Source organism: Parasteatoda tepidariorum, chromosome 6 (assembly GCF_982258835.1).
Source record: "Parasteatoda tepidariorum strain Cologne lab strain chromosome 6, Ptep-v5.0, whole genome shotgun sequence".
NCBI lineage: Eukaryota > Metazoa > Arthropoda > Arachnida > Araneae > Theridiidae > Parasteatoda > Parasteatoda tepidariorum.
Window position 1 is genome coordinate 74,449,921 of NC_141760.1, and position 16,915 is coordinate 74,466,835.

At 34.1% G+C, this 16,915-nt stretch overlaps 1 protein-coding gene and 1 long non-coding RNA gene across 2 annotated transcripts; both read right to left on the minus strand.

Annotated features, from left to right (window-relative positions):
- Positions 1-1,489: 1,489 nt before the first annotated feature.
- LOC147808123 (uncharacterized) lies at positions 1,490-6,703 on the minus strand. The gene has a single exon (XM_087166893.1). It carries the CDS (start codon positions 6,701-6,703, stop codon positions 1,490-1,492), a length of 5,214 nt encoding a protein of 1,737 aa, XP_087023019.1.
- A 2,233-nt stretch (positions 6,704-8,936) lies between these two features.
- LOC122274064 (uncharacterized) lies at positions 8,937-15,209 on the minus strand. Its single transcript, XR_006227867.3, has 3 exons — positions 14,527-15,209; positions 10,865-10,958; positions 8,937-9,246 (listed from the first exon to the last, which is right to left on the minus strand). It is a non-coding gene; the product is annotated as an uncharacterized LOC122274064 (long non-coding RNA).
- Positions 15,210-16,915: the final 1,706 nt, after the last annotated feature.

Consider the following 16,915-nt stretch of genomic DNA (forward strand, 5'->3'; position numbering starts at 1 on the left):
ATACGAAATGGGCTCACCAATGAGCCATCCAGTTCAATCCATTGCCTGCCACATAAGTTATACAGAATTATTGTAAGTGATTACAACGCCCTCTTCTGGTCAGGCAGAAATTCGTAACATTAATATTTTCGAAATTATTACGCACGTTATAATAAATGATAGAGGAAATAAAAGAAAAATATACCAAGTTTGCGACAGCTAAAAATTGTTAAATGTTTAGCCTTTTTGTTAGACAACAAGAATCTAAATTAATCCCACACATTTTATAACTTCACACCACCAATGGTTCCCAAAGCTACACAAACGCGTTTTTAAAGCTCTTGCAGTATTTTCAGCAACAGCGGTTCCTAAAACTACGCGTTTGACGTAGCTCATTAAATGAAATCACCTGGTGTAAGGTCCGATAATCTTCGTTGCCACGTGATTAAGGATAAAATTAAGAATCATTGCCATTCCTAAACAACAAAATGTATGGAAAACTTGATTAGGGTTTAGTTGTTCGCCACGTGACAAAAGGATCGAGTATCGGACATTTGTAAATAGCATATTTTCCGTTAATTTAGTGTTCCACTTATTGTAATAAGCATATATGGCAACGTTACTTTTAAAAAGTAACAAGTAAAAGTACAAGTATTTTTAAAAAAAGTAACGAGTAAAAAGTTCTTAGTTTAAAAAGTAACGAGTAAAAAGTACAAGTAAAAGTATAAGTACTAAACAAAAAAAGTAACGATTTAAAAATACATTTCCAGGAAATCGAAAATTCAAAGTAACCTAAAATTTTATTGAATAATATTCTTATGTTCTTTAATGTTTTTGCAAAATTGCTGTTATTTATTTAATTAATTTTAATTTTGAAAGTTATGGATATTAATTTATTTTTAAATTCAGAGGAATATTATAATATAATTTTATAATATAATAGTATAATATAATTTTAAAATCAAATGTAATTTTATTATCAAACTTTTTATGGATTTGCACGAAAAAGAAATTTTATCTATTGATTTTAATTTTTAGCTTATTATTTTTATTTATTTAAATTACCATTGATTTAAAATTGTTTTACTCCTTAGAAACGCGTTTTAAAAGCACAAACATAAACAGAGCAAACACGGGGTTACAGATAGCTTTGTGATCTTTGAGCTAGTAAAAAATAATTGAATGTGCAGTATAAGTTGAAACAGAAGGTATTTAAACACGAAGTTAGCTGTAAATGCATATATATTGAACATTAATTTTATAAATTAAAAAACTGTTTTATACACACACAAGAAAATCTCTACACAAGAAAAAAATGCACCACACTTCACGACGACATGGACTGTATTTATTAAAAAAAGAAAAGAAGTAAAAAATGTATATGTATATTAACAGCGCCATCTATTAAGTAGCAAGGCAAGGCGTGAACATTCACCCCCCGTTGACATGTTATTAACATTCAACAACAATCAAAATAAATTGAAAAAATATATTTCACAATAAAATAAGTTTAATTTGGCATAGGAAGAAGACACACTCGCGAGATGGCTCGCTTGTACTCTCCATGTTGAGTTTTAACCTTAACGACCCTGATTAAATTATCAGTACCACTAAATATCTCTACGATTCTACCCAAGGGCCATTTAAAGGTAGGCATATTATCTTCGATGAGGATCACTAAATCACCAATTTTAATATTACACTTTTTGAACTGCCACTTATTACGTTGTTGTAAATCATTTAAATATCCTCGGTACCACTTATTCCAAATAAGCTGTACTAATTTTGTCACGTTTTGCCATCTCCTGAGTGTACCTTCCTTTGACATGGTTAGGTTAGGTTCAACAATCGAGTTCATTGATCTGCCTATCAGAAAATGAGCTGGTGTAAGAGCATTTAAATCGTCCACACTGCTCGATAAAGGGCACAAGGGTCGGGAGTTTAAAATTCCCTCGATTTGAATACAGACAGTTAAAAACTCTTCATAGGTCAAAAATGCTTTGCCAACAACTCTTTTAAGATGGTATTTTACAGACTTTACGGCAGCCTCCCACAAGCCACCAAAGGAAGGCGCTCTCGGCGGAATGAATTTCCATTCTATACCTTCACTAGACAAAAAGGCAGAGAGCTCTTCTTCTGGCTGCTTAACTAATCTCAAAAGCTTATTAATTTCCCTATTTGCGCCAACAAAATTTTTACCGTTATCGGAATACAATTTAGAACTCTTACCACGGCGAGCAAAAAACCTTTTAAGAGTGGCAATGAAAGCCTCCGAAGTTAGATCCGATACCATCTCTATATGAAGAGCCTTTGTTACAAAACATACAAATATACATAAATACATTTTATGGAGCACACCTTTTCTCTGATTTCGATATTTGATCATAAAAGGACCACAGAAATCAACTCCAGAGCAATTAAAGGGAAAATTTGGAACTACTCTGTCTCTGGGAAGACTACCCATTAGTTGAGTCATCGCAATTGGTTTTGCTTTAAAGCACACAATACACTCGCGCACTAATTTTCTGCACAGAGAGCGACCACCCAAAGGCCAAAACCTTTCTCTAACTAAGTGCAGAAGGGAAGATGCCCCAGTATGAAGATTTTTAATGTGACAATGCACTATTATTAGATTTGTCAATTTATGTTTATGGGGTAAAATTGCAGGATATTTAGCATCATAAGGTAAATCTGAATTACCCAGTCGTCCATCTACTCTCAATATTCTATCACTATCAAGGAAGGGATTTAGATTTTTTAATTTGCTCTTAGGGGGAACAACCTTCTGTTGTTTTAAACCTTGAATATCATTTAAAAACACCTCTTCTTGGACCATTCTGATCAGACTCTTTTCAGCTTGGTCTAACTCTGAAACACTAAGAGGTCCAGATTTCTTTAAATTAGATTGCTTAACATTAATTACAAATCTTAACACATAACTAAATATACGAAGAATTTTCACATAGTTATTACTTACAATTAATAAATCATATAAAAGAGATAACTTATAGTTAGTTGAAATACAAACATTAAAAACTGGAGTATCAGAATCAACACCTGTCTTTAGTTCACAAGAGTAGTCATATTCGTTCGTCATGGGTGAGCTTGTTTGCTCATTGAATAACTCACCTTGTTCCAGAAATGGTGGGCCATTCCACCAAATTTTTTGATAGTGAATATCACGAGGGCTTAACCCACGGGAAACAAGGTCGGCAGGATTAAGAGATGACGGCACGTGGGCCCAGTGACAGTTTTCTGTCAAGGTTTGAACCTTGGACACACGATTAGCGATAAATGTCTTCAGGTGGTTCGCAGGTGTATTCAACCACGCTAATGCAATCGTAGAATCAGTATGAAGTACCGTTTCACTAATTTCTAATCGTAAAGATGCACGTAATTTTTGTACAAGCTGGGCTAAAAGAACACAGGCACACAGTTCAAGACGGGGAATCGAAATCACTCGAATTGGTGATACACGTGATTTGCTCGCGAGAATAGTCACTTTAGCACTATGCGTTGAAGTGAAACATTGAAGATAGACTACAGCTCCATAGGCTGCTTCAGATGCATCTGCAAATCCCTGAAGGACAATTCGTTGAAATTTGTCCGATAGAATGAATCTATCAATTTTCACATCCTCGATGCACTTTAAAGTTGTCACAAAATCATTCCAATCCTCGCTGATTGGATTTGGCAGAACTTCATCCCAATCTAGTTTTTGCTGCCACAATCGCTGTAATAGGATTTTAGCTCTTGTCAAGACTGGTGCTAAAAAACCAAGAGGGTCGTATAATTTAGCTATCACGCTGAGAACTTCACGCTTTGTGAACGATGATTTTACTGCAGTTGACACCTTATAAACAAACTTATCTTCGAATGGCTTCCAGCTGATGCCCAGAGCTTTGACCGATAAGTCATTATCGATAGAAAATGAGTGCTCGACATCAGATGAAGATGAACTATTCCACAACTGATTAGAATTCGAAGACCACTTGTGAAGTTTCATTCCGCATGACTGCAGAGAATCTCGCAATTGGAGTTGTAATTGACGGGCAGTTTCTAGATTCTGGGCTCCGCTTACAACATCATCCATGTAGGTGTCATGCAGAAGAGCTTCCGAAGCCAAAGGATATCTATATTTTTCATCTTCGGCCAGTTGTTGCAGAGTTCTTATTGCAAGGAAGGGGGCATTGGACATTCCGTAAGTTACTGTTTTCAATCTGTAAACTGAAACTTCAGCATCGAGTCCAGGCTTCCACACTATTCTCTGAAGGTCTCTTTGATCCGGATCTATCAAGATTTGTCTATACATCTTTTTTATGTCCGTAGTAAAGGCATATTTGTGCCTTCTAAAACGAGAAATTGTTTCAAACACATCTTCCTTTACTTCACCTTTCATTAAAATGTCATTCAAACTTAGGCCTGTTGTAGTAGGAGATGAAGCATTGAAGACGACTCTCATCTTAGTAGTCAATTTATCAGGGCGTAATATTCCATGGTGTGGTATGTAGTAATGTGTGGGCGGCTCACTTTCTTCAATCACCTTTTCCAAATGGTCCAGTTCCTCATACTCACGCAAGAAATCCGTATATAACGACAAATACTCTGAGTCCCTAGACAAACGCTTCCACAAACAATTAAGTTGCCTCAAAGCTATGTTCTTAGACTGTCCAAGACACGACGGATCCTTACTCAAGGGCATTGCAACTACATATCTACCATCGGCATTTCTTCTATGGGTGCTTACAAAATGATCCTCACAAAAAGACGCCTCTGTATCCTTTGCAATTTCTACTTCGACATTTTCAATTTCCCAAAATCGTTTTAAAGTTTTATTCAAGTCATCGTCAAGAATCAACCCACAATGAACATGACCAACATCTTCTACCTGATCAACGCTGCCACTCACGACAAAACCAAACACAGTATTTTGCAACAACAATTTGGAATTTTGAGCATAAAATCGTTCTGGCCTCAACAATTCGTAAAACACCTCCGCACCTAATAACATATCAATTTTCTCAGGTTTGTTAAAATTATTATCAGCTAATGAGACGAACTCTGAAACATTACCATCCACATCAATTATTCTATTTGGAATGAGATCAGTAATTTTGTCAACCACTAGCATCGATAATTCTCTAACAAAACTCTTATCCTTATTTGCCACTAAAGTTCTAACACAATTGTTCACTACCATAGTTGCATCATTAACACACGAAACCACGGTATTTATTTTCTCCAATTTTAATTGCAACCTCTGCGCGCACGCCTTAGTACACAAACATGATTGAGACCCAACATCCAGCAAACATCTAACTTCAATCCACTCAGAAAATTTATTTTTAACATGTGCGCGAACTGTACTCAGAAGTACGTTTTTAGGTTTTTTTTTCTCAAGGCTAGTCGCTACAATTTGCGGTTGCGATGTCACTTCCGAAGTTTCCTCTTTCTTCCTTGGAACGAAAGCTGGGGCATCTAATTTGAATTGAGAAGTGGGATGATTAAAATATTCACGCGGGAAATGAATCATCGTATGATGAGGCTTAGAGCAGAAACAGTTTTTCTTTGAAGGGCATTCACTTAACCTGTGGGGTGCGAAACAACGAAAACAAAGATTATTCCCTTTCAATACCTCAATTCTCTCATATACTGACATAGTCTTAAATTGGGGGCAGGTAGCGAGGGGATGTATATTTCTGCACAGAACACACTTCGAATTATTAGTCTCCGCAACAAACACTTTAGATATATTTTTGTCAGCACGCAAAGGGGAATACTTCTGAAATTTATTTCCTCCCACGCGTTTTATTTCACCAGCACTATTCCGATTGATTAACTCATTTGTACCTTTACCTCTCGATGATAAGTAAATATCACATTCACGTCCAAGTTGGTGAGGTAAGAAAAAGGTTTCACCTTGCTTAATCCCAATGTGAGTCATTAATTCCCGATCAAGGGTTTCGAAAATTTTATCAGAAACAATAAGATCGCATAAAGATTTAAAATCCGTAACTTTACGTATTTGGCAGTAATAGTCAAAGGATGCACATAGTCTAGAAGCAAACTGGACATAACTTTCAGACGGTAATTTTCTAGCCCTTTTAAAATTATTCAGGCATTCTTGGGGAGTAGGTTCAAATTCTTTTAAAACCAAATTTTTTAACTTTTCGTAATCACACAAATCTCCCTGACTAACATACACTAATAAATTACTAACTCTATCTCCTAAAAGATTTAACAGAATTTCGGCTTTATATTTATTAGGCACTGATTTATTTTCGAACGCTTTTTCTAACGAATTGAAAAATAAATTAAACGATTCTGACTTAGCCGGCACTGAAATTGTTAAAACCTTAACACTTTTGATTAAACTTTCCAAACTATCTGAATCTGTTTCTCCATTCACTGTAGTCTGAGATGCATTAGCTAGGTTACCACTAATTTTCGCCAACTCTAACTGTTTTTCTAATTGAGCTAACTTTAATCTTTCTAATTCTATTTCCTGTTCCGATTCTCGTTTAGCTTTTTCTAACTTTTCCTTTTTTTCTTCTAAAACATGCCCAATTAAATCACGTACGAACTCAATATCAGTTTTAACTATATCACTATTTTCAATTAAGAGCTTTAAATCTACTATTTTAGGATTATCTGGAATTATTAAACCTAATTCCTGAGCAATCATAATCAACTCATCTTTTTTAAAATTCAATTTAAGTGCCATATTAATATCCGTCACTGCAAAAACAACACTTTCAAATTAGAAATGCTATCACTTAAACTCCACACCCAAATCGAAAGCAATTACTAAACGAAATTACTTAACAATGTAAACAACACACAAAACGAAAGCAACTCTACTAAGGCAATACATATCAAAAACACTCAACACAGACCGAAAAGAAACAAAAAACACAATCGAATAAAACAAAAAAGATATAAACCAAACTAGGCAGAAACGAAAGCACAACTAATTCAATTCAAAAAAACAAAGCAACACAATTCTCAAATTACAGCTAATCGAAATTCCACTTACCCTGAAAATCACAACAAACTAACACCACTACCTTTTCAGAATCTAATTAATAAGCCATAATTTTTAACTTCCTACGCAACACATGTGAAATCACGATTTTCATTTTATTTTTAAAAGGACACTTCACTGACCTCTATCACAATTTTAAATTCACAAAACACATTCCCTAGTCACTGACTAACACCTCCGAGCTCATGTCGGACCAAAAATGTTTTATACACACACAAGAAAATCTCTACACAAGAAAAAAATGCACCACACTTCACGACGACATGGACTGTATTTATTAAAAAAAGAAAAGAAGTAAAAAATGTATATGTATATTAACAGCGCCATCTATTAAGTAGCAAGGCAAGGCGTGAACAAAAACATAAGCATTTTTTTTAAATTTAATTTTTCTTCTTCTTTTTTTCTTAGATGGCTTACCGAGTTTTAGAAAAAAGTAACGATTTCATTCGATATTTCCGTTACAAATACTTGTACTTTTTCCCTAAAAAAGTAACGAAAGTACAAGTAAAAGTACTAAAGTTAAAAAGTAACGAAGTACAAGTAAAAGTACGTACTTTTTACTTGTACCGGCGGTACAAGTAACGAAGGTAAAAGTACTGCCATATATGGTAATAAGTGAGGCAATTTTGAAAAAATTAATATTTAAAATCCGGTCATTCATTTGTGTTAATTCTGTATTTGGTAATCTCACAATGAGCTAGCTGATCGTAAGACAGGATTCCCTGTAGATCATCGAAGTCAAGCATCATTGGCAGTGGTTAATATGCTGGTGGGTGACTCTCATATCAGCCTGCGAAAGGACGGAGGGAACACGATATCGATCCTTGTTAAACTGTTCTACCGTAAAGTGCTCGACATTGCTCGCAAGTCGTCGTGCTACCATGCTACCAAAGCAGGGGGGATAGAACTTTATCCTCTGCAGAGGGTGAAAATTGTGATGGCATATCTTCAGCTCATCCTCAAGTATGTTTCTTGGTACCCATTTGCCAATAGCCTATAATGAAACTCTATTGTGACGTAAATAAAGAACTACTCTCGTTCCTGTATTTGGTAAGAGACCAAACAAAGCTTTCACGAGCTCCAGATTAAAGTATTTCAGAGTCCCTATGCTTTGTATATATAGCACTATTAGTATAATACTATTGGCAAAAATTTGCTAATGGTATCTTATTTTTTTCTATTCTGTTCTTGGTTTGAGATATAGACACAGCCTCACTTCTTTTCTCTCAATGTTAGTCGGAAATAAAAGTCTTATATGTATGTGTGTGGTAGAGAAAACATTGTAAGGTAATCGTAATCAAATGATAGCTTTGTACATGTGATAGTTTAAAAAAATATACAAAAATTTTGAAAAGGAAAGTAAGCTAAAAAAAGAAAAAAAAAAGAACTTAAAATAGAGAAGGATTGGAATCGCGATTGTGTCGAAATTCGTAGCGGACAAACTCTGAATTACACTTTACTAGTCAAGAAGAAGGATTTACCTTATTGGCGTGCTGTTATTCGCTGCGTCTGGGTAAATAAGTTCATTTTACTATGTCAACTATTACGTTTTACTACGTTTATTTGTTTTTAAGGTAGCCTTATTTATTGGTCATTACTAGAGCCCGGATTTTGATGACCTAAAAAATCCCAATTAATGTCCTTAAAAAGTGCAAAAAATGCCCTTAAAAGGTGCAAAAAATGCCCTTAAAAAAACGAAAAATGATCTTAAAAAGTGCGAAAAATGCCCTTAAAAATGCGAAAATTGCGCTGAAAATGCCTTATGACAAAATATTGAACTAAAACAATATTTTACTCTTTAAAATTATTATGAGTCATTTCAAAGAATATAAGGCAATGCAATACTTGTTCTACGTTCATTAAAGTTTGAAAAATATGTTTTATATCCTAAAATAACAAAAAAAGGAAAATATATTGACTCTAAAACATTTTCATTTTGTATAGAAACTTTAATGAATACAACAACTTCCATCTAATAATATTACTAAATATCAGAATTACATTGGATTATAAAATTTTTTTGTTGATATTTTGAAATGTAAACGAGCGTCTCTTGTCTGAAAGTAAATTTTTATACCTGGAGAAACTTCTTTCAACGTCTACTGATGTTATTGGTGAGTACTTGAAAAAGACGGTCTCACTTACTGACAATTCTTCTTCAATTTGAAAAGATGCTGCTTCACCTGTTAATATCCTAGAGATTTTCTTCACTGTTTGAAAGCCTGTGTAATAATAAAAAATGATAAAAAAATAATAAAAATTGGAAAAATATAACAAAAAATTTAAAAAATGTTTTAAAATGCAAACTAAGCCAAAAAATTAAATGAAAAATGCCCTATAAATCTAAAAAAATGCTCTAAAGGACAAAAAATGTCCAAAAATGCAAATATCATCAAAATCCAGGCCTTAGTCATTACGGTTACAAAAATTATTTTAGTCCAGTTTATTATAAGTTTTTTTAAAGATTCATACCTTAACAAACCGTAAGGATTTTTTCCAATAGTAGAATTGTTGTGTAACGTTTTGATAACATCTCCTCTCGTGGGGAAAAATAGGTACTATTCGATTTTGCCCCTACCCATTGATGTGAGTCTATGCTGGGCCGAAGAAAGCTGCAGTGCAGCGGCGGAAAAAGTTAACAACATCACATCTAAATTACGTGTTTAATTTTCTTAAATTGTCACAAATCAATTTCTTCGAATGCTCCTAATTATTATTACTTTTTCAATGGCGGGCACTTGGGGTTTGTTCCATTGGCCACAGAAACGCCAGAACTGCTACTCTCTTCTCATTACCCAGTGGGCACCTGTGGCGAAGCCACGGCGGTGGAGCAGCGTCGCCCACGTCACACAACCAGAAACCCGTTCATAGGGCGGGTCACATTCACACAAAGGAGAAAGGACATAGAACACAGAGAGAAAAAGTAATATCCATGCCCTGAGCAGGATTCGAACCGCGGCCAATGGCTCCGCAGTCAGACACGCTAACCACTCGGCCACCTGGTCGGCTGTTCCTAATTATTAAATTGTCAGAATAGGAGTGCCTGCTACTTTTTCACTGGCCGAAGAGTAAAGTGACTGATACACGCTAAATCTGTCGAGTCGCGAAAGTCCTCCATGTTCCCATAACAAATCAAAACCTCTGGGGGTACTGGGTTGGAGATCGATCATTCTCTGATTCAGGTCAAAATTACGATCTGTGGATGAATGAATGGGTCCGCCCTATAAACGGGTGCGACGCATGATGTGGCAGAAGCCGAATTCTTGGCCATTGATAGCACCACTGAAAAACAAGAAACGCACTCTCTGCCTTAAATTTGCTCGGTTTCACCAAGCAGGTTTGCCCATGTGGCGAATGGCATTAGAATCAACCAACTTTTTCACTGTAATTCTAGTAGCATTCCCATCGAGTTAACATGTGCAGATATCGGGTGATCTGACTTTTCCAATATATATATTACTACTACTCAACTATTCTATAATAGTCAGATTGAATTATGATAGTCAGTGAGTACTTCTCGTGATAGCAAGATAGTACCGCTTGTTTGGGTGAACAGTCTATCAACGTTATGGTAAGTATCTCATACAAATTACATCTTTGAGGCAGATTTCTTGTGAAAGACATACAAATAGCAGCTTGAACTTATGGATTTAACCTTAGAAAATGGTTTTATATATTTCTGGACATATAACACGTGTGTGGTAGCATGAGAAATGGTCAATTTTTCTGGTTATTACGCCTCGTCATCATATTTTCTAAGCTAATTAATCTTGTTCTTTCCCTGGGCGTTTTGAGTAAATTATTATTGGATAACGTATGGTTTAAAATTGATTTACTTACTATATTTCCTTAACATTTTCCTTAACATTTCATAAGCGTTTTCCCGATGAATTTATGTTCTCAGATTTTCCACTGAACTTGTCAATTCTTTAATCTGAAGAAAAATGTCACATATGTAGAAATAAAAAAACAGTGTTTTGAGTCGAGTTACATTTTCAAAAAGTATTTACCAAAAGAGAAACAATTAATTAAATAAAAAGTTCCAAAGAAACTCGATTAATGACGCTGAAGGGATTACAAAATCGGTTACTGTTACACTCTCCAATAGAATAAAAAAAATCTTTTCAACTCGTCTATTATTTTGTTTCATAGCCGGCGTTGAACAGCCGGCACAATTCTGAGTTAACGATTACCAATGTTCACCTCTGTCGGCTTGTAATTTTGAACACAATCCAGAAGACAAAGGAACTCCTGGATCAAGTAATGGGAGAAATTTTACCTTCGTGAAGGACTTATTGATGGAACTACCCCTCATTGGAGGCGAACGCTCTACCTCCTGAGCTCGTCTACTGGACAACTATATCTTTTTAAGACATCTATTATCAGCAAAAAATGTAATAAAAGTAGTTTTCTTCAAACAGACAAATTTCGTGCTGTGATCTCGATCACTATACCATTCTGTAGAGACAAAAGATAATTCTTTGAGCAAATTTGCAAGCGTCCTTGACATGAGGTACAATAAATTAACAACAATTGAAAAGGGAAAAAAAAATAAATATATAAATAAAATAAGTATAGAAAAACTCTTGCAATGTTACAGTTTATGACAGAACAGCATCTTTAAATAAAACAAGTCCCCAATTGCATTTTCAGACAAGCAACGCGTCTTAAATAATCTGTCAGAACTTGTACATGATTCATCTTTAGTCTTTTCTTTAGTCGTGAATCATCGTTAGTTTAGATTCATCTTCATCGTTACTCCATAGTCTTTTCTTCTCTATCAGTATAGTTTTATGGGACTAAGTATAAATTCATTTAATAATATAAACGCTTCATACAAATGCAAAAGAATATCCGCTGGTAGTGATGAGGACGATGCATATTCAGGATGTCTCACAAAGATAACATTGAAACATCAAACATTAGTCATATTTAGCATTTTCACGAAGCATCCCACATGTTCATGTGCGTAAGTTCTGTGTACTTAGTTTAAATCCGAATACAGTTTGGATTTTAACCAAGCCTTTGCAGTACAACTTCTTACATCCGTCGTTGAACAGCCCACCCAATTTTGGGTTTACGACTACTAAGGTCCAACTCCGTAGCCTTGTAGTTTTGAACCAATCCAGAAGACAAGGAACCTTCTGGATCAGTACCCCGAGAGGTATTGATTTGTTAAGGGAACATAGAGGAATTTGCGACTCGACAGATTTAACGTGCATCTGTCACCATTTACAACACGGGGAATTTTCGGCCGGTGGGGCTCGAACCCACGAACTCTTGGACATGGGCTCAGTGCCCTACCAACCAGGCTATCCCGGCTTTTGCAGTACAACTTAGGAGTTACCAACGACAGCCGGTAAAAGTCCTATACAAGGGATTAAAATCGACTTTGAATAAGTCCGTCGCCACACTTTTCTGTTCCTGCCAGTTTCCAGGGGCTTTCGAATAAATAATTAGCCCATTGTGCAGCTCTAGTGCGAAGTAAATTAACAACAACAACAATCGAATAAATAATTGTGAGACAATAAAATTAGGTAAATAATTGTGGGAAAATTACTATAGTTTTAAAGAAAAAATGTTCTGTGTTAAACTTCAAGAACTTATTTAATCAATTTATGCATCATTGCAAGGTAGATGTTATTTTTAAGAAAACAATTACTCATCCTGTCCTTTAAACAGTTCATTTTCTGCTATATATTCAGAGGCAGGTGGATTACCTTTTATCATCAGAAATTTTTCGTTACGGAATTCACTGAAGTGTAAATTTTTTCATTTGCGATTTCCTATTACCTTTTTTTTTTTTGGTCTTCTTCCTGACTTTCACCTCTCACGAAGCATCAACAATGGCAGAAGAAAAGAAAGAAAAAAATCATCTCACCCTGAAAAAGATAGTGACGTCGCTTTCGATTCAACCGACGTACACTTTACTTCAGTCGTCCGATTCGGTCGAGCTGATTTTCAGCTCGAATGGTTGTCATTGCCTGTTTATTGTTGTAACTGTTACTGAATTGGTGATCACGTTTTCAAACAATTCAGTTCCACGCTAGTAAATTTTACGTTCATTTTTTCCCCACCTCTTCTCATAAATTTCATGCTTTTTTATATAACAGTAAAATATTGATCACATTTCATGTTCTATAATTTCCGGATTGGAGAAATGTAAATAATGTGCACATTTTCTAATTATTCTAGAGAGGTTTTTAGTGGGGTAAAAAACACGATTTCCAAAAATCAAGTAAGATGTATACATATAGAATGCGCTATTGATAATTCCGGAAGCTTGCTTAAATTTTACGTTAGTTTTTTCCACCTCTGCTCATAAATTTCATCTGTTTTATGTAACAGTAATATATTGATAATATAACATGATATATTATTTTCGGATTGGATCAAGGAAATAATGAGTCATATTTTCTAATTTTTCTAGAGAGGTATTTAGTGGGAAAAAAAACACGATTTCCAAAAATTCAATAAGATGCATCGAAGAAATAGATACAATATATGCATAGAATGTTCCACAAATTTGTTAAGTACTTATCTGAAAACTAGTAAGTAACAATTCAAGGTTAAAATGTCACTTGTTGAAAAAGAGTGGTTTTGTCACTTTATTGCCTCGATTTCTTCAATTTAATGAATTTTGTAGCTTAACAACAAGCATTTAAAAAAAATAGTTTCCCCCTTTTTTTAACCCTTTGATTGGGGACTAGGAACCTTTGTGCATTTCTGCTAAGGGCAGTTAGTTATATACATAAGCAAAGACTCCGTATCACGCACATCAAAGTTACAATTATTTACCAAAACCAATTTTATTTAGCCCATCCTGTATTTTGCTGTATAGTTGTTCGATTATCCTACAATATCGACTTACAATATTTACTTTAGAGAATAAAGAATGCAAGGTGTATAATTGATTCATTTCTCCTGTTGGTCAACACATTTTGTGCATAAAACCAAATTCTTATATTACTCACAATCAAGCTCAATAAAATTTATTAATTTTTTTTTTTATAACCGGTATTGCACAGTAGTTGCCAACCCAATTCTGAGTTAACGGCAATCAAGGTTCAACCCCATAGCCTTCTGATTTTGAACCCAATCCAAAACACAAGGGAACTTCTGCATTAAGTGTTGGGGCCATGAAACTAGCCATCGTGGAGGACTTATGGATGAAGATTAACCGCATTTGCATTAAATAGAGAGGAAAACCACAAGATGCAAGGTCAGCACTGTGGTGGGTTCGTGCCGGGAGTCAAGCTCGAATCTACCAGCCAGCGTTAGGATTCGAATCTTGGTCCCTGCACTTGGTCTATCCTCTGAACCACCGCGACTCATTATGGAAAGATTTATTTTATTTTATAATCATCGTTGAACAGCTGACCCATTCTCTTGCGGCTTTTAAGTTTTTTTTCCTGTCTATTTCATTTCTGTAACATTAAGTGTGGTAAATGTATAGTGTATTCTTATTCTACTATTTTATATTATTATAAAGCTTCACTTACTTTACTTCTTACCTTGCATTACTTCATACGATAGATACTCTACGATATGTTTTACTTCTAAAGAATGATATTGTCAGAAGGTAAGCAAACAACTCTGTATTATCATCATTTAAAGCAAAGTAAATCATACGATACTGAATTTATTATGCTTCATTATTTTCGCAGGATTGAAGATCCCAAGTACAACTTTTCAAAAAAAAAAAAAAAAAGTTTTTTCAATAAATATGATCATTAAAGCATTATTTATGAAACTAGAATAACACGAGCACAATACATCGGTTTAACCTTCTCAATAAATTTTGCATAACCAGTTTTATTTTTAAAAGAAAATTATGTAACCGATTTGCAGTCGATACTCAAGCCCAGCACGTCTCATGATCATCTTCTACTGTACCCCCTTCTCTTTCGACATCAACAAAATAGAATCATTAATTCTTTTTCTTATTTTGCAATTACTATCACCAACGCACCTTACAAAGAAGTTGTCAGACCGGAATTCATAGCTGAGTCACTCGCCTTCGATGGAATGTTCTATTACACGACATACTTCCAGTTCTATTTTACTTTTATTATTTGTGGCCTTTCTTTCCCGCCTTTCGACCCACTACTACCTATACCAAAGCGTTTACTTGCTGCGACGTCATCGCGTATTCTTTAGTTTTTTGTTTGCAAACGATCACGAAACGCTTCAGCAGCTGTCTGATGTCTCAACTCGATTCTTTTGTCTTTAAAGCACATTTTTTGTTCTTTTATTCATTTTCTTCTTGTTTTTGTTATGTTAGTACTACTTTTAGTGCAAGAAAAAATTTTAATTCTCAAGTCTGGTTAGTGCTCTCGGCTCTTAGGGGTAGGGTCCTCACAAACGTGTGAGAAATGTGGTGATCGAACCGGATTTTCTGGTAACGTCGAGGGCAAGGTCAGAAATGCTTCGATGAATAAGGAAAAAATAATAATAAAATAAAAATATCATGTGTAAGGTGTAACCGTTTTCGTTTTTGAAAAGACGAGTATTAAATCGTTTCATATAAATTGAATATGAATAAAAATTAGCTTCATAAAATGGATTTGGACTATCTCTCTCTGTCAATTTTCGAGTAATTTTAAATGCAGTTCTTCACGCTGCCAAATAAATAAATTAATTTTGTTTAATCAAAAATTCTCCGGGATTTTTCTATTTTTCAGAAATTTTCCAGGTAGAGTTTCCGAAGAAAAAAAAACTACTTTTCCAATTTTTTTTCCTCTATTGCTTGCTTGAATATTTAAATAAATATTATTAATGAATGTTCACCTATTTACAGTAATAACGTTAAAGTTATTATTTATTTAAAAAAAATGTTTTAAAATTTCCTTAGAATTCGATGTTATCATTTTATATTTAAATCTTGTAATGCCATCTGTAAATAGAAAATATTTCATTCAATTCATAGTCATTAGAGAAAAAAAAATTTTGTATGTTTTTTTTCTTCTTGTATCTTATTGGTAATAAAAATCTGTACAATTCCCTTTATCTAAAATATGTTGAACACTAAGTGATAATTAGTTTGAAATTAATATTTTGAAAAATCTACAAAATTTTTTCTTTTTCGTATTCGCAGCTGTGGTTGTAAATATTGTTTGGTCCAATCTCCCAATTTTTAGTAATTTGAATTGGTGCAGCTTTTTTCTTCTTTAACAAGATTGTTAATTTCTCCATCTAGGGCTAAAAATATTCATTGGTTTGATTGAATACAAGATACTCCGCAATCGTCATCCTTAATATATATTTTTTGAGTTCTTGTCAAATAAGAAATCAGATAAACACTATTTACATTAATGGTAGCGGATTGATACTTTAGCTAGGAAAAAATGAAAACGTTGTCATAGTCTGTTTCAAGTCACTAGTAAGGAAGAAGAGATAGTATTAAAACCAGTTTGAGTGCCGGAATTTTTTCTTTAGTTAAAAAAACGAGCTGTGTTGCTATTAATTTACGTAAAAGAAAGGGACAGTAAATATATCGATAATGTTTTTTTTGTGTGTGTGTGTGGATATTTTGAACCCTCTCTCTCTCATAAAATATCAAAAATTACTATTCACAGAACCATTTTCCTATTTGTCATATCTTAGTAAGTAATCTGTTAGTATACCTAGTACTTTACATTACTATGACTTTTTGCATAAATTTGGATAATTTCTGTTTTTTCTACCTTCCTTTCTTATGTTGGTAAATACAAATTAATGTTTGTTGCTATTTAATGTTTCCATCAATGCCCAACTCTTACTTTCTTATCTTCAAACTTCATCATTATAATTTCATACTATAAATTCAAATTCTTGTAAGATTTTATGCTTCAATATTTTTGTATTCTTGTTTATTTATTTATTTATTTTTTGAAAAATGCGCAAAACATT